The sequence below is a fragment of the Cyprinodon tularosa genome, unplaced genomic scaffold, assembly GCF_016077235.1.
Source record: "Cyprinodon tularosa strain WSP-4 unplaced genomic scaffold, ASM1607723v1 ctg1229, whole genome shotgun sequence".
In the NCBI taxonomy this organism is placed as follows: Eukaryota; Metazoa; Chordata; class Actinopteri; order Cyprinodontiformes; family Cyprinodontidae; genus Cyprinodon; species Cyprinodon tularosa.
In genome coordinates this window covers 10,765-28,933 of record NW_024038036.1, presented here as the reverse complement: position 1 = coordinate 28,933, position 18,169 = coordinate 10,765, and the positions used below count along the sequence as shown (strand labels likewise).

The window sequence follows — 18,169 nt, the reverse complement described above, 5'->3', positions numbered from 1 at the left end:
TTATTCTATCTCTATTCTCCCACTCTGCAGAATCTGTTCTCTAACGTTCTCTAACGTTATGCTCTCTCTGCTTTTTCTCATAGTAGCTTCATCTGGTCTGTTCCTGTTTGGCTGTGACTCCATCATGGAGAGAAATATCAGCTGTGCTGCTGCCGTCAACACCTTTGTTTCTAGATGTTGGAGCTTGGCCTGTTTTTCAGTGTAGTCCTGTTTCTCTGGCTGTGACTAACTGGATGTGCTCTCTTCATCCTCTGACATGGGAGCTGGCTCGGAGCTCGTCTGCCTGGCTGTGTGTTTCCTGGACGGAGCTGCCTTTTACAGATGCTTTTTTTTTTTTTACCTCTGCTTTAGAGACTGACACGGGAGTGGATTTTCACTCCTGTCCTGTCCCACTCCCACAGAAAAAAATGGTGTCCCGTCCCGATCCCGGCCAGAGTAGAAATCTAAATCCTGTCCCGTCCCACTCCTGGTGAAATTACTCCCACTCCCATCCCGCTCCCATTCAGAATGACTCCCGCTCCCGCACCACTCCCATTCTTGTTGTTTTTTTAGCGCGGGTGAAAAACTTAGAGCGGAAGTTACTATTGGTTTGCTCCCGCTCCCGTCTGCTCCCGTTAATGTTTAATCCTGTACCGTCCCAATCCCGTGATCGTTACTAATACTGACTCCCATCCCACGGGAATCCCACGGGAATCCCGTGACCCATGGGATTCCCGAAAAAATGTCAGTCTCTACTCTGCTTCTGTCTCCTTGAACCCCAGTCGGCCTCAGCAGATGGCCGCTCACACTGATCCTGGTTTTGCTGGAGGTTTCTTCCTGTTCAAAGGGAGTTTTTCCTCTCCACTGTCGCTACAAGCATGTTTAGTGTGAGGGATTGTATTTGAGTCAATGAGTCAATGCAATCAACTGGTTTTCCTTAGATAGAAAACTTTGAATCAATTTGACTGTATGATCTGGTTGAACTGTAAAGTGCCTTGAGATGACATGTGTTGTGAATTTGGCGCTATATAAATAAACTGAACTAAATTGAATTGAATAGTCCGACTAAAACAGACCTGGACTGTATCTCAGTCGGCCCCCTGCAGGAAATCATGTGTGATCATCGCCATTTTCTTTTAATGAGCGCTAAACGCCATGACCTCATCTGACATGATTTTCTGTTGGATCGGACTCAAAACCAGGTTCTGCCTGGTCTGGCCTTAAGACTGGGTTTAGCTGGGAGTCTTTAGACTGCAGAAGTTTGCTGGAGGACAGACAAAACATTTCAACCCCTCCAGAAGACTCTTTCTACTTATTGGGGTATATACCGGTACATACTATTATTGCCAAATTTCAAAAATTAGAATAACATTCCCCATTCAGCATCAGACACAAATAAAGGCAGTGTTCTTTATTCGTGCCTGTAGCTGTAAAATACTGCCACCTTTGACCCCCCCCCCCCCCCCCCCCCCACAAACAGGTATCTTTTAGAAGTGTTTCTTACTGCATGCTGTGTTTGTTCTGCTCTGATCACCTTCATAAAGGTCTGTAGGGTTTTCACCCCTCCCCCCACCATCACATCTGCTCCTCCTTGGGATTACAGCACAAATGTTTGAAACACAGAGTCCTGAGAGGAGAGATTATGAGCGTCCTTCCCTCTCCGAGAGGGGCTAACCAATCAGAACACCCAGACACAGGGATTAACCAATCGTACCACAGGAAGGGAGGGCAGAGGGATTAAACCCAAACCAGAGTGGGATTAGGTCAGTGTGGACTGTAGAAAAGTGCTTTGAAATGTATGTTGTTAAAAACTGACTTTACCAGGCTGCAGATTTCTGACAGTTCAGCAGAGATCAAATCTACTTCTGCATAAAGCTGAAGATTTAAATCTGAACATTTTTCTCCAGGAAGCAGGTTTATTCTTATCTGTTCCTTAATCCTAATCACAAATAAAAGTCACACCTGAAACCTTTGAATCTTATTTATTGACCAATTGGTCAGATCTGAATTTGTTTCGAAGATAAGAGTCTAACTAGTTTCTAAGTGTTTCTGCATTTTTGATGTCACACGTTTCTGTAGTTTACAGGTCATGGGTGGATTACCAAGTTGTCCAAAGAACTGTAGACGATGGAGGCTGGGGGAGGATGGGACTGGGCGGGGGGGCAAAGAGAAGTGGAACAACCCTAGGAGGATCTTAATGCCTGATAAAGAAAAACTCCATCACTGTTCACATGCAACATAGAGCGGAAACTGCTGCTGAACTTTAGCAGAATGGAAAAAGCAACAGAAGAGGCGGAGAAGAAAAATACATGAGCCAGGGGTGGAGGAGGTGGAAAAGGTGGAGGTGTGTGAGAGACAGAGGGGGACAGGAGGGCAATAATCCCAACTAATTCACTTAGGGCATTGCTGAAGGGAGGCTAAGAGGATTGGGTCAGTCCGAGCATCAGATCAACCAAAATAACCAAGATGGAGGAGAGGAGAGGAGGTCAGACTGAACCCCACTGCAGGACACTCTCCTAACTCTGGACCTGTTTCTGTGTCAGTCGGTAAAACCAGAACCCGTCTTAATGAGCATCCGTTCACACATGTGTAAACAATAAACCACTTTAATACATCACACAGCTAAAACAGCTCATCTTTTTTCCATCCAACAGGTGAAATCGATGCTAAATGCTAACACAGCTAGAAATAACACAGATGACCAAAACATATCTAAATCAAAGCAAATGATCGAGCTAAATGTGGCTTAAAATGATGATAAATATTTGAGGAGGAGGACAGTCTACAGTTCTTTCATGTCAAACCAAATGTCCTCTTTACACAATGAAAAGGCTTGAATTTGTATTTAAGCAGCGTGAAGAGGACAGACCCGTGGGTCCGTTAGCATCCATCGCACAGCGCCGCCTCCAGGTTGGTCCAATCCTACAAAACTCAGAGAATTATTCAAACAGCCTACAAACAGGTTATCAACAATCAGCAGAAAAAAGTCTAAGTCACACTCTTCAACGCTCCCATCAAGGACTTCATCCTTCAGGCTCTAGAGGACCTGGAATTTCCAGGAGTTTTGGTCCTTGTGGTCCAGGCAGTCCATTGTAGTGAAGCCCAGTTTCCAGGCCTGCTGGTCCTTGTAGTCCAGGCAGTCCACAGTGGTGAAGCCCAGGGAGGAGGCCGTGCTGTAGCCCTGTGAGGAAAGGGACGCCGGCGACTGGCTCAAAGACCCTCCCATAGAGGGGACGGTGATGGGACTGAGAGCACCCCCAGTGCCGGACAGCTGCGAGTGCATGGGGGACAGGTAGGCACTGCAGTCCAGGCCAGTGAAGTACGAGGTGGTGCTGGCATAGCCCTGAGCGTAGGCAGAGGGCTGGCCGTAGCTCATGGGGTACGGCGAAGGTCGCTGCATGCAAGGGGCAGAGGAGGCCAGGGGGTCGGGCAGGGGGGAGATGGCTGGGCTCCAGATTGACACGGCGGTGTTCCCCGTGCTGGAGCTGGGGGCCAGACTGGGTCCAGCTGACTGAGCGGAGGAGGGGCTGTAAGAACCAGAGGGATTGGGAACTGGATCAGGGGCGCTAGGCTCCTGCACCGGTGAGGCCTTCTTCTTAGGAGGACGAGGTTTGGACTGTCCGTTGCTCTGCTGCTGCTGCTGGCGGCATTTGGCACGGCGGTTCTTAAACCAAACCTGAAGAAAGAGAGACAGGAGGACATGTCTGTCTGTCTCTGTGGTAACTTGGTGACTGATAGGTAGCCATAATGTTTTTTTTTTTAGAAGATTATTCTGGCTGCATACCTGCACCCTGGACTCAGGCAGATTGATCTTCAGGGCCACCTCCTCCCTCATGAAGATGTCCGGGTAGCGCGTCTTGGAGAACAGAGCTTCCAGGATGTCCAGCTGGGTCCGAGTGAAAGTGGTGCGCTCCCTGCGCTGCTTCCTTGGGGTTGCTGCAAAATGTTGGCAACCACAGAAAATTGCCCTTAAATGTCATCACAAGTCAACAAGGTGAGCGTGAAACAGCCGTAAGGTGGAGCACAGTTAGGAGGACAACCAGCAGACACACAACATACAAAAAACCATTGACCCTTTCTACCAACAAGGAGACCAAGACATTTAAACCATGCATGACGTTAACCAGATAGCAGTTTTCCTTTAACAGGAAAAATAGTCAGATCTGCTCAGTATTTTCCTAATCTAATCTGCCTGCTGGATTTACAGCAGAATTAACTCAGAGGGACTTTTTCCTCTCAACACCTTAGTAAGATCAGGTGTGATGTGAGAGAGGAGAGAAAGTTTAAAATATAGAAAAGTTTGTTTGACTGATTTCCAAATATCTTTAAAAATGAACAGATTATTTAAACTTTTATGTTGATCCTGGGTTTTAACCCAGGATTCATTTGGAAAAGTTTCCTCCTCTCCCTAAATCCACTTTTTCTAATAATGCATTTAAATACAGACAGATCTCTCGTCAACACAAGCAGTAATAAGGTTTTATTCCCTTTGCTTTTTGGCATGGCGCACCAGCCCGCGCGCTTTTACGCATCAGATGGAGCGCGCAGTTCTACAAACAGACGATCTGATCTGAAAAAAATGTATCTGCGGTACTTACGGGGATAAGCGACCGTGGTGTGAAGGACGTCCATCCCGGGACCAGGCAGGTTTAACCCGTTCATGGTGTAATGGGGCTGCTTAATGTAGGACATCATCCTTCCAGCAGCCTGTCCAAGTCCTGTCGTGGACTCGGAGGTGGGACGCGCAGCGGCTTTGGGACCTTTGGAGCGAGGCGGGACAGAGCTTGGATCGGCAGCGATTTGTCTTAAACTGCGCTTGAAGCTGAGCGTCGGCTCAGCGGCGGATTACGGAGGCTCGCGCTGAACATCCGGGCTGAGAGGCGCAGAGACGCAGGTGAAGTTGCCCCCAGGACTCCTCTGCGCCTTCAACTCGCTCTCTGAGTTTCTTCTCCAGGACGCGCTGCTAATTACAGGGAGCAGGTGGCAGCAGCTGACCCCGCCCACACTGACACACACACGCGCGGCCACGCGCGCAAGGTGGCACACAGGCTGCCGAACTGAACCTAAAGTCCCAGAGCCCCGCGTTAACTACCTTTACTGGCACATCTGAGATCATCTTCTGCAGAAAATACGAACAAAAATATGATCATATTTATGCAGTAGCAAAAAAAAAAAAAAAAAAACAAGCAAAAAAAACTTTTAGGATTTATACTAAAACACATAAATTATCAAACATTTAAATTTATAGCTGTCTGTACATTTTGCGTCACGTTTTATCCCTGCCTGGGTAGTGAGGGGTGCTGGCGTCTATCTACAGCTGTCTACAGGTAAGAAGAGGGGTTTTAATTGAAAAAGTTAAGTTAAAAACTTAATAAGCCTAGTTAACAATTATATTTAAGTTTATAAACTAAAAAATGTCAGTGCCTCTAAGGTTATGTTGGACCAAATAAAATATCGATCAATCAATCAATCTCTTTATTTAGACACAATTAAAGCATACTGTACTCCAATGTATACAGCCCACCTGTGGCGGCATTATAGAAACACTTTTGTTATTTTTCTTAATATATTCAGGTAAGCTGGTGTTTGTTGTTATTACATTGACATTAATTTTTGCCATAAAAGTATCCATATTTTATGAATGTTACAAAGGTAATAAGGTCTTGTCCTGGATTTTAAAGACGCTATTGGTTGGAAATTTGGATTTTCAAATAATTTCACTGAGTGTCCTATAAAGGGTTCTTTATAGGGCTTTTTGAGAACCACAGGAAAACACTCAAAAGCATTGACAATCAACTTTCTCAGGACATATTTGGACTGCTCAGTAAAGGCAAATATTTTCAAGACTGGACAATTTGATTGATGGGAGTGCATAAACATAAATTTTTCCACTGTAAATAATTAAGAGGGAAAGTATTTTGTTGAATTGGGTTTGTAATGAGTTTTTGTGGTTATTCTTAAGTTTTTCTGTAAATGAATGACAATGTTTGATGATCCTTTTTGTTCACTGTATACAGTTGATCTAACAGTCATGTTTTCGGACTGTGGGAGGAAGCCGGAGTACCTGGAGAGAACCCACACATGCTCAGGGAGAACATGCAAACTCATGCAGAAAGACCCAAGTACCCACTGCCACACTGAGCAGCCCTACTTAAGTTGATAAGTTTAAAAAGATGATTTAAAATTATCTAAAATTATCTAACAGGCAATCCACGACTTCATGTTTCCCTGAGTGGTTACCTGATCCAGAGGCTGTTCTCTTTCAGCCTCTGTCCCCCGTAAAGAGCCTTCCTATCCGACCAGCATGATTTTTTGATCTTGAAGGGGAGGATCTGATTGTTTCCAGAGAAGTGAAGGATCCTTGACTCCAATCTGTGTGTTGTTTTCCAGTGTATGTCGGATTCGGCGGAGTGCGGAACAGGGTTTACCCAGAACTCGGACAGTGTAGATGGATGGAGACGCTGATTGCCACTCAGATTTCCTGCTGTACTTGAACGGGTCTTGGTGAAGATGATTCCCTTGCTCAGAGAGTAATTTCAACAGCCTCAAAAAGGAGACTGGATCCAAAGCTCCAGTTTGAATCCCTGGCTCAGTTTAAGACTCAGTTGATCCCTCCTGGGAGAGGAGGTCTGAAAGGGTCCAGTTTGCAGGATGACTTCCTGCCGAGAGACAAAGACAAAAACAAAGTTAAAACTCAGGGAGACAAGAACTCAGTCTTACTCAGAGAAACCTCAGCTTGGCTAGAGTACCAAAAACTGGCAAACACTCTGGCGTCAAGGTAGTGGCAATCAGCAGCTTAAGAGCACTCCGTTAACGAGGTAACCGTCAGCAGGTGTGTGAGGAGGCTAACCAGAACCAGGCGCCTCCTGTTGGTGGAAGGAAGACAAACACAAAAACAAACACACAGACAGGAGCCCTGACACCAGCAATCATTTTTTAAGTCAGTTTACAGTTTACAGTTTAGTAATTGCAAGGTTGGTTTAACTTAAACCTTTAAGTGAAAAAACTGCCTTAGAAACACAAGTTAAATTACATTTTAAGTCCAAATCCACGTGCTGAATTACCTATTGAAGAAAACTTGCTTTAAATGACAAAGAACTAAGAAGACAAAATCAGCTCCCGATAGCTCTGAAAAACAATCATACAGACAGCAGCTTTCAGGTGGCACTGAGAACAGGTAAAACAAAAAATTTTCCTGACAAACTGAGTAGTTTATTTTTCTTTTGCCTCCTTTTTGACAAACCAACCTCTAAGCTGTATTTACTTTCTTCTGTATAATGTCCTCACATACAGCCGGCATTCACTTGTTTTTTGTATAATTTACTGTAAATAAGAATTAAAATAATAATAAAAAAATGCAATAAAAATCAGAGTACCAAATGTGAGACGATACTTTGGATCACTATGATAATGGCTTATATAAGTGATTCATAAGTGATAAGTTTTCACGGGCAAGACTGGAACATCTGCCAGATCCTAGAACCGTATGTCGCCTGTGCGACCTGCAGGATTGATCCCATCACTGTATCACAGACTGGATGTACGGCCATGAGATATCTATGCAACCAGCAGCTTCATGCTGAGCCACTGACCTGAACACAGTCTATAAAAGAAGGATTTATGCCATCCCAGGTGAGTCAATACCTGGATTTCTGTGAAATTTCATATTCATCACATTATAAAAATCAGGCAGTTAAATATACGTATATATATACATTATATATGTATATATATAAATATATATGTATTATATATATATATATATATGGTCTAATCCATCTATTTCTTGTTCCAGTAGCCAATTTGTCATCAAGTTGCCCTGGTTCCCTAGCAACTGACGCGGACCTTGTTAACCCGGGCGACGTCCGAACCAGTATGGCTCTTGTATTTGCGGTTTCACTCATCCCTGAGGTAGGCCACTAAGCACTAAGGACCTTGACATGTATCAAAGAGTAAGGCAGGTCCTGAAAAGTCAGCTGAATGGGAAAAACAAGATCCAAGCCATCAACATATGCCCTGCCAGTCATCAGATACCCCTCTGGTATAATAAACTGGCCAAAGGAGGAGATAGAGGCTACAGACACCAAGACGAGAAGGCTCCTCACAATGCATGGAGGGTTCCACCCCAAATTCAGCACCCTGAGACTGTATACCAAGCGTAGCGAGGGAGGCCGAGGGCAAGTGAGTGTCAAGACCACTGTCCAGGATGAAACAACTAAGATCCAGGAATACATCAGGAAAATGGCCCCCAAAGACAAATGGCTTGGTGAATACCTCAGGCAGGAAAAAACCGAAAGTGAGGACAAGAAAGAGGAAGGAGAACCATCATGGAGGGACAAGCCGCTGCACGGCGTGTACCACAGACAAATAGAAGAAGTGGCTGATATCAAAAAATCCTACCAGTGGCTGGAAAAGGCTGGACTGAAGCACAGCACAGAGGCACTAATCATGGCAGCACAAGAACAGGCCCTCAGTACAAGATCAATAGAGGCCAGGGTCTACCACACCAGGCAGGACCCCCGATGCAGACTGTGCAAAGATGCCTCTGAAACAATACAGCACATAACAGCAGGGTGTAAAATGCAGGCAGGAAGTGCATACATGGAACGCCACAACCAGGTAGCTGTCATAGTGTATAGGAACATCTGCCATGAGTATGGGCTGGAAGTCCCAAGATCAAAATGGAAGACACCTCCTAAGGTAGTTGAGAATGACCGAGCTAAGATCCTATGGGACTTCAAGATCCAGACTGACAAACAGGTGATGGCTAACCAACCAGACATCGTGTTGATCGACAAACAGCAGAAGAAGGCAGTAGTGATAGATGTGGCAATCCCAAGCGACAGCAACATCAAGAAGAAAGAACTTGAGAAGCTTGAGAAATACCAAGGACTGAAGGAGGAGCTAGAAAAGATGTGGAAAGTAAGAGCAGCAGTCGTGCCAGTGGTAATTGGAGCACTGGGGGCTGTGACCCCCCAACTGGGAGAGTGGCTACAGCAGATTCCAGGTAAAACATCAGAGGTCTCTGTCCAGAAGAGCGCAGTCCTAGGAACAGCTAAGATACTGCGCAGAACCCTCAAACTCCCAGGCCTCTGGTAGAGGACCCGAGCTTGAGGATGACACATAAAGCACAGCGGCTCTACTATGAGTGCTCCCCGGAGGACTGAGCTCCTCACCCTATCTCTAAGGGAAGGGTAAGGTTCTCAGGGCGAATCTCATCCACCCCTTAAGCCTTGCCACCAAAGAGCTTTTTAACCACCTCAGTGAGCTCATCACCAGAGATGGGAGAATCTGACCCGGAGCCCCCAGGCTCTGCTTCCTCAATGGAAGATGTGTTGGTGGGATTAAGGAGGTCTTTGAAGTTCTCTGCCCACCGACATACGACGTCCCGAGTTGAGGTCAGCAGCACACCACCCCCACTATAATTAGTGTTGGTGCTGCACTGCTTCCCCCTCCTGATACGGGCCTCTCCGAATTCTTCCCACGCTAGAGTTTTGCCTCAGCCACAAGCCGAGCCACATGCCGCTTTGACTGCCGGTACACATCAGCTGCTTCTGGAGACCCACAGGTCAATAAAGCCTGATAGGACTCCTTCTTCAGCTTGACAGCTTCCCTTACCGCTGGTGTCCACCAGCGTGTTTGAGGGTTGCCGCTGTGGCATGCACCAACAACCTTGCAGCGACAGTTCTGACTAGCTGCCTCAACAATAGAGGCATGGAACATGGTCCACTCAGACTCAATGTCCCCCACCTCCCTTGGAACATCTCCCGAAGGTGGGGGTTAAAGCTCCTTCTCACGGGGTCTCTGCCAGACGTTCCCAGCAGACCCTCACAATACGTTTGGGCCTACCAGGTCTGACCTGTGTCCTCCCTCACCATCGGAGCTAATTCACCACCAGGTAGTGGTCGGTGGAGAACTCTGCCCCTCTCTTCACCCGAGTGTCCAAGACATGCAGCCGCAGGTCAGATGAAACAACAAGTTGATCATTGAACTAGGGCCTAGGGGTGTCCTGGTGCAAAGAGCAAAGAGCATATGAGCAAATGAGCAAAGAGCACATATGAACACCCTTATGCTTGAACACGATATTTGTTATGGACAATCCATGGTGAGCATAGAAGTCCAACAACAGAACACCATTCGAGTTCAGGTCAGGTGGGCCATTCCTTCCAACCATGCCAACCATGCCTCGCCAGATCTCACTGTCATTGCCCAGGTGAGCATTGATGTCCCCCAGAAGAACAAGGGAGTCCCCAGGAGGGGCACTCTCTAGTACCCCCCGTAAAGACTCCCAAAAGGGTGGGTAATCTGAACTGCTGTTTGACGCATAAGCACAAACAACAGTCAGAACCCGTCCCCCCACACGTATTTGGCACTGCATGAAAAGTGAGATTTTCTTCCCCGTAAACTCCCGCAGATCTCCCTGATTTTCGTCAGTTTCCGACAATTTGCAACCCGCGCTTGTCCGCGTTTGTCGTGCCACAAATTGTCGGAAACGGACTCTGACGTATGTGGAGAGCGATCAGCTGTACTAATGGCCCTAATTAGCATATGAATGCAGCAAACCCGCGCGGCTGGCCAGGTCTGGCTTGAATAACCTACTCAGTATTGGCTGAAACCACTATTCTCAAACAAATGAAATCGCTCGTGATTGGCAGCAAAACCACACGTGGCCACGCCAGGCTTTAATTTTCTTACTGAGTATTGGACGGAACCACTTCTTTTTAAACAAGTAAAGTCGCTCGTGATTGGTTGGCATATATATATATTTACATATAAATTTACATATATATATTTATGAATATATATTTATTCATTCATATATTTATTAATTCATATATTTATTAATTCATATGCTGTGTATTTATGTTATCCTACACTACTACACAATTATTAGGCTACCATCAAGGACATGAATGAATTTATACAGGAAATGAACATTTGCCAGGAAGCTGTTTATGCAAAGAAAGAGCTTTATTGAAACACACACAACTATATACAACGCGTATCCAAACACATGCGTATCTAAAAATTACAAGTCCGTGAACGGTCCGTTTGCTTCCTCGGGGTTGGAGGTAACTGGCAGCATTCCCTCCGAGGCAGGTCCAATGTGCAGACGCCTACTGTGCGTGGCCCTGTACTTCGGCATCGCTTCTAACCGGGACTGCAGCTTAACACAGAGTTCAGTGAGATCGAAATGGCGGCGACCGTACAATCCATCCAGAGACACCGCCAACGACGCCATCTTCTTCGTCGGGCATGAGGCAGACGGTGCCGGAGTTCCACTTCCTCATCTGCTAGCACACTCTGCCTCGCTTTCAGCAGCTGAAAAAAAAAAACAATGAATCAGCGCACTGCGTATGGACACAACACATCTATCAATGCACCTGAAAAATAGTCACCAAATAAAGTCTTACCCTCTTTCTTCTAGCCCGACTCCGAGCAGATTGCTTGGCAGCCTCCGCACGCAGCGTGTTCTCAGGCTGCATATATCTGAAGCTCCTGCGTACCGTCTCAAAATACGTCTTACAGGCAGCTGGAAAACAATTAAATGAGAGTGGTATGAATAAAAAAATCAAACGCAAGTCACAGTAACAAGGAAGGAAAAAACATTAAAACAACCGGCCTCTGTACACTAACAATTCATTTGCGCATTGCTGCAGAGGGTCCGCCACATTAAGTCACATCCCAAACCTGGGCAGGGCGAGTGGACCTTCAGAAAAAAAAATCACAAATTAGTATATAAAAAAAAAAGCTTGACAAATTCAAAAAAGGTAGGTCCTCTTTGCACTAGTTTTATCTGACCGTATACATTTGTTTTAATAAAGGGGTAGATGTTTGATTTTTTGTCCCCCAGTGCCACAGAGCTACAGCCCATGGGGCGTCACTGTGTTGCCATAGATACCACTACTTTCCTTTTCCGTTTGAGAGAAGAAGCCGCCCCATTCTCGCTTATCCCCCACCGCATCCCCTTCACTGAAGGCACCCTCCCCAGCTTCTAGTGAGTCTTCATTGGGAGTGACACTGGAGGGCGACACTTAGGGCGTTGGGCAGAGTCAGGGAGCAGGAACCCGCCAATATTAGGTCTTGATTAGCAGTGTTGGGAAAGTTCTCTTTCTATGTGAACTAGTTCAAAGTTCAGTTCACACATTTTAAAATGAACTAGTTCAGTTCATAGTTCACAATTCCAAAAAACGAACTAGTTCATAGTTCTTTTTTTTTCAAATATTGCTCAATTACACCATAGCCTACTGTAGAACCACAGACAGCAATTATTTTATCAGTTGTAACTCTGAAACTGTGCGTCAGATTTCATCTTCATATCCAGTTTTGAATCCTTATCCAACCAGGGTTTACATTAGCATTGAGGGGACAGCATTTCCCCATTGTTGCTTTAACGCTTTGTTGCTGTCCATTCACTTCACACTAGTAGCAGCTGCAGCTTTCACCCCTACAGTATATTCTCAAAAACATCAGGAAAAATATGCTGCTTGAATGGTCTTTTTTATGAGTAATTATTAAAAGAAAAATAGGAAAGTAGTCTTTAAGGTGCAAATGTTTTTTTTTATTTTAATAATTTTTTCCATTTGAAATTCCATTTCAATACATACTAAAAAGGAATCCTGGAAAATTATACCAGGCAGGTTTAACAAACAAGTTACATGGATAGTAAAACCCTCAAGAACAGGGGTCTTCTATGTTTTCCAGACCAAGGACCCCCAAACTGATGGCGAGATGGAGCGCGGACCCCCTATTTATATATATTGTATGAAATTGTGTCCTATAGTCACTCTATTACAGATGGAGTAATGTAAAGAAATTAATTTCTCCCTGGGATTATTAAAGTTTTTCTGATTCTGATTCCTGGTTGATGGGACAGGTGTTGTGAAGGAAACGGTGCCCAGCTTGAAAGAGCTCCTGTGTGTCGCTGAATGTGAGCATTGATGACTGAAAGACATCTTCTGCCTCCATTTATCTGTTTACTACAGTGTGTTGATTTCATGTTAATGAGTATTTAAAGACATTTCAATTAGTGGGGGGAAAAAATGCAGGGGAGGAATATAAAAATATCAACTAACCATGCAGACCCTCATGCAGTACCTCCGTAGACCCCCTAGGGGTCGCGGATCCCCTGTTGAAGACCTCCGCTCAAGAAGATTTTACTAACACAAACTGAGGGACCAGGCTGAGGGAGGAATTTAAGGTTACTGAAGTGCGGATTTTTTTACTGAAAGCCGGCAGGCAAACTTGTTGCCATCATCCTCACCGACCACCTGGTCATAAACCTGTTTTAAGTCGCCTCCTTGCTGCTGTGGCTTCCACGCTGCATTTTGTTTTGATGACGCACGCGGCTGTAGGCTACGACGCTGGTAGCTGGTGTTGCCAGATTGGGTGTTTTTCCCCGCTACATATTAAGGCCTGTTTACGGTGTGATTTAGCCGGGGTTTCGCCTGGAGGGCTCTATAGAAATCTGGCAACCTATTGAACGGAGTTGAACTGAGAGAGCGTGCCGTTCACAGACACCAGAATGAACGAGTTCACAATAACGTTCACCAGGAAATAATGCAGTACGTTCAGTTCACGTTCGCACAAAATATGAACGAGTTCATGAACTTTCGTTCAATGAACGCGTTCAGGCACAACACTGTTGATTAGTGTGGATCTGTCTGGTAGCACCGAATGGAGTGTGTCCTTACCCCTTTGGATCCTTTAGTGTAGCCCAAACTGTGGGGCTGTCACTGCATGAAAAGTGGGATTTTCGTCAATATGCGGCACTGTAGATTGTCGTGGAACTTCCGGTTAGCGGCAGTTTACGGCAATTTGCAGGCTTCGCCGAAAACTCCCGTAAATTGTCAAAAATTGACGTGGAATTTCTTAGGCAGTGTTCCCCCCATGCCTCCCCCCCATGGAATTCTAGGGGAGGCTTTAACATGTAAATGAACATGCTGTGAGCTATACAAATGCAAATCAGGGTTGCAGGGGGGGTTTTACCCCGACATCTTTCTGGGTAAGAAAATCTCTGATACAAAGAGATCAGGCTCAGTATAGCCTCTTACATTTTAGCTTGAATTGATTTATTTAATTAAAGTATAGAGACCAAATCAGATCTTTAGCTGACAGAGCAATACATTTAGAGTGGTAATTATTTTTTTTTAAATTTGCATTTAAGATAAAAAATAAAATGTTGTCTGTCAATATGCTCAATTCACAATTACTTAAGTGGAAAAGTTTCAAGAAATGATTCTGAGATGATTCACTTTATAACATGGCGCATTATCCTGCTGGAAGTAGCCATCAGAAGATTGGTACACTGTGGTCATAAGGACATAGGTCAGCATGCTAAATTGGTATTAAGTGGCCCAAAGTGTGGCAATAAATATCCCCCAAATAGATGGTAGAAATAGATCAGGCTCAGTATAGCCTAATTATAGACTCTTACATTTTAGCTTGAATTGATTTATTTAATTAAGGTACGCTAGATTACTGTGTATGCAAATGTTATGTAAAAAAAATACACAAAATAATTTACTTAAAAAATTAGTTTTAATCAGAATCAGTTGGCTGTAATGGTTAATTTTTTTTTTAGATTTCCACTTTTTTTTTTTTTTATTGAATATATAAGAAAACAATAACAATCTCAAATAACAAGTCAATAACAAATATTTCAATACAAGAAGAAATATCACAACTCCTGCTTATGAAAAATAAAATTAAGTGCACAGGCTGGAACAAAGTATAAAATAAAATCAAATAAATAAAAATAAATAAAATAATAATAGTAGTTAAAGTAAATTAATCAGTGGGGACTACCAACTGAAATTCTTCAATTAACTCAAACAATTTAATTGCATTTAAATTCTGCATCTTTCTCAGACATCTTTGAAAAGGGAAAGTTCATTTTTGAGAGCAGAGATTGAGAGGGAGCATTTTGCATAGCGACATTTATGGATATAATACTTTGTTACAATTATTAGAATATTGGTTAAAAATTCCAAATTTTTTTTCTTTAATGGATAAACCGAATTGAATGTTTTGCCAGGAAATAAAATCTAAATGTATTGTTTTAGAAGACAGAAAGGTTCGAAGTTGATCCCATAAGTTTAATACTTCTTTACATTCATAAAAAAGATGTTTAGTTGTTTCCAATTGAGTTGCACAAAAGCCACAATTCTCAACATTAAACTTAAATCTCTCTCTTAAAAACTAATTTGAAGGATATATGTTATTTATTATTTTAAATTGTAATTCTTTATATTTAGGAGGAATTGGGAATTTCAAATAATTTGTCCTAATTTTGACTATCATAGATTTCTTAAAATTTTGTAAGAGAGCTGTGCTTTTTGTTCTTCCTGGGTACATATTATTTATAGAATATTGATTCAAAAACTTGTTGTTGCATTTATTATCTCTAATGTCCACCTGCTCAAATTCAATCTTATGGAGACAAACAATTGCAATTGCAAACAATTTATAGGTGCATTACCGCCACCTTCCAGAATGGAGCGACGCGAGCTCTTCTCGCGAGTCCTTCCGTATAACAATGACGTCGTATGTGATTGGAGGAGCCTGATGAGCCTTCGGCCCCATCGTCCAATCACGTGTGAGGTTTGTGCACTACAACTACTCGCGAGACCAGCATATTAGCAGACATGTTTGTGTTACTATACTCAGAAGAACTTCATCTCCAGTTACCGTGTTTGTATGTTGTTGTTACGTGAACAATGGCTGCACGACGTCTCGCTTTCAACTCGCCTCCAACTGCTCTTAGTCCACAACTTTCGGCCAGCCCGCAGACTGACGAGAAGAAACTGCTGATTGCTATCAGCGGACTGTCTCGTCAGCTTACCCAGCATACTGCCGACATGAATGAGCGCCTCACTCAGCTGGAGAATTCGATGCACTCCAGGTTGCAGTCCATAGAGGACAAGATGGCGGCTCTGCAGTCGAGCAACTTTGCGGGATGTACGAACTCGAGGAAGAGAAGACGGGTGCACAACGCCACGCTAGCGGTAAATATATGTTCGATTACTGGTAGCTATGCTAAAAGCAGCCTAGCTTAGCTAGGCAAGCTAAAGACAACCTAGCCTAGCTAGGTAAGCTAAAAGCAGCCTAGCCTAAAGCTTTATTAAAGTGTATTTTTTGTGATTCACAGGAAGCAGTACACCGTCTTCACAACTCGGAGACTAATTGCAGGCGCTATGAACCGGAGCAGGGGTAAGGTTTAAAGAATATGCTTTCATTCTGCGGTAAAAGGACATGGATACGGATAAATACCGACCATAGCTGTACTTTTTTTTTTTTCACAGACTACTGTCGCCTCACAATGAGGCGGTGACCTCCTATTTGCTCGGAGCCATCTCGGCAAGTCCAGATTTGCACGATGTTGATAAAGACGACATTGTGTGTAAGTGACTTGTTTTAATGTTTTCTCCTTCCTTGTTACTGTGACTTGCGTTTGATTTTTTTTTTATTCATACCACTCTCATTTAATTGTTTTCCAGCTGCCTGTAAGACGTATTATGAGACGTTACGCAGGAGCTTCAGATACACGCAGCTAGCCAACACGCTGCGTGCGGAGGCTGCCAGGCAATCTGCTCGGAGTCGGGCCAGAAGAAAGAGGGTAAGACTTTATTTGGTGACTATTTTTCAGGTGCATTGATAGATGTGTTGTGTCGTGTCCATATGCAGTGCGCTGATTCATTGTTTTTTTTTTTCAGCTGCTGAAGGCGAGGCAGAGTGTGCTGGCAGATGAGGAAGTGGAACTCTGGAAGTCCGCCACCGTCGACCTCATGTCCGACGAAGAAGATGGCGTCGTCGGCGGTGTCTCTGGATGGATTGTACGGTCGCCGCCATTTCGTAGGCCGGATCCCTCTGAACTCTGTGTTAAGCTGCAGTCCCGGTTAGAAGCGATGCCGAAGTACAGGGCCACGCACAGTAGGCGTCTGCACATCGGACCTGCCTCGGAGGGAATGCTGCCTGTTACCTCCAACCCAGAGGAAGCAAACGGACCGTTCACGGAGTTGTAATTTTTAGATACGCATGTGTTTGGATACGCGTTGTATATAGTTGTGTGTGTTTTAATAAAGCTCTTTCTTTGCATAAACAGCTTCCTGGCAAATCTTAATTTCCTGTATAAATTCATTCATGTCCTTGATGGTAGCATAATAATTGTGTAGTAGTGTAGGATAACATAAATACACAGCATATGAATGAATAAATATATGAATGAATAAATATATGAATGAATAAATATATGAATGAATAAATATATATATATATATATATATATGAATGAATAAATATATATATATATATATATATATATATATATATATATATATGAATGAATATATATATGTAAATTTATATGTAAATATATATATATGCCAACCAATCACGAGCGACTTTACTTGTTTAAAAAGAAGTGGTTCCGTCCAATACTCAGTAAGAAAATTAAAGCCTGGCGTGGCCACGTGTGGTTTTACTGCCAATCACGAGCGATTTCATTTGTTTGAGAATAGTGGTTTCAGCCAATACTGAGAAGGTTATTCAAGCCAGACCTGGCCAGCCGCGCGGGTTTGCTGCATTCATATGCTAATTAGGGCCATTAGTACAGCTGATCGCTCTCCACATACGTCAGAGTCCATTTCCGACAATTTGTGGCACGACAAACGCGGACAAGCACGGGTTGCAAATTGTCGGAAACTGACGAAAATCAGGCAGATCTGCGGGAGTTTACGGGGGTTTACGGGGACGAAAATCTCACTTTTCATGCAGTGTGTTAAGAAATTTGGGCTGAATTAAACTAAGCTTGTTTCTCTCGCCTATCTCCGTTTTCCCATTCAAACATAGCTGAATGCTGCAACACCAGGTAGCTAAAGTCCTTCTGCTGCTGAGTAAATGTGACCATCTGCCATTTTACTTTTTGCATCCTTAATAAGCTAAGGTGGTTTATAGGCAGTTAGGGAAGCACCTGCTTACGTGCGACTAAAATCTTATCTTAATTTTATCATTAAGAGATCCGGTTTCTATTCTAAAACTTCAATGAACTGGCCCAGATTTTGAGTTGGAGCGCCATAAAGTCACAAGATTTATTAGAATTTTAGAGATCAAAATTTTAATTGTAAATGATAGATATAAGTCATGATGGCCAAGTGAGGATATTGTTTTTTACATTGTAGGAAACGAAGGA

General features: G+C 43.7%; 1 protein-coding gene across 1 annotated transcript; it reads right to left on the bottom strand.

Annotated features, from left to right (window-relative positions):
- Window positions 1-2,569: 2,569 nt before the first annotated feature.
- LOC119777359 (homeobox protein otx5-like) lies at window positions 2,570-4,915 on the bottom strand. The gene is made up of 3 exons (XM_038276206.1): window positions 4,578-4,915; window positions 3,764-3,915; window positions 2,570-3,655 (listed from the first exon to the last, which is right to left on the bottom strand). Exons 1-3 carry the CDS (start codon window positions 4,672-4,674, stop codon window positions 3,017-3,019), a joined length of 888 nt encoding a protein of 295 aa, XP_038132134.1. The 5' UTR covers window positions 4,675-4,915; the 3' UTR covers window positions 2,570-3,016.
- Window positions 4,916-18,169: the final 13,254 nt, after the last annotated feature.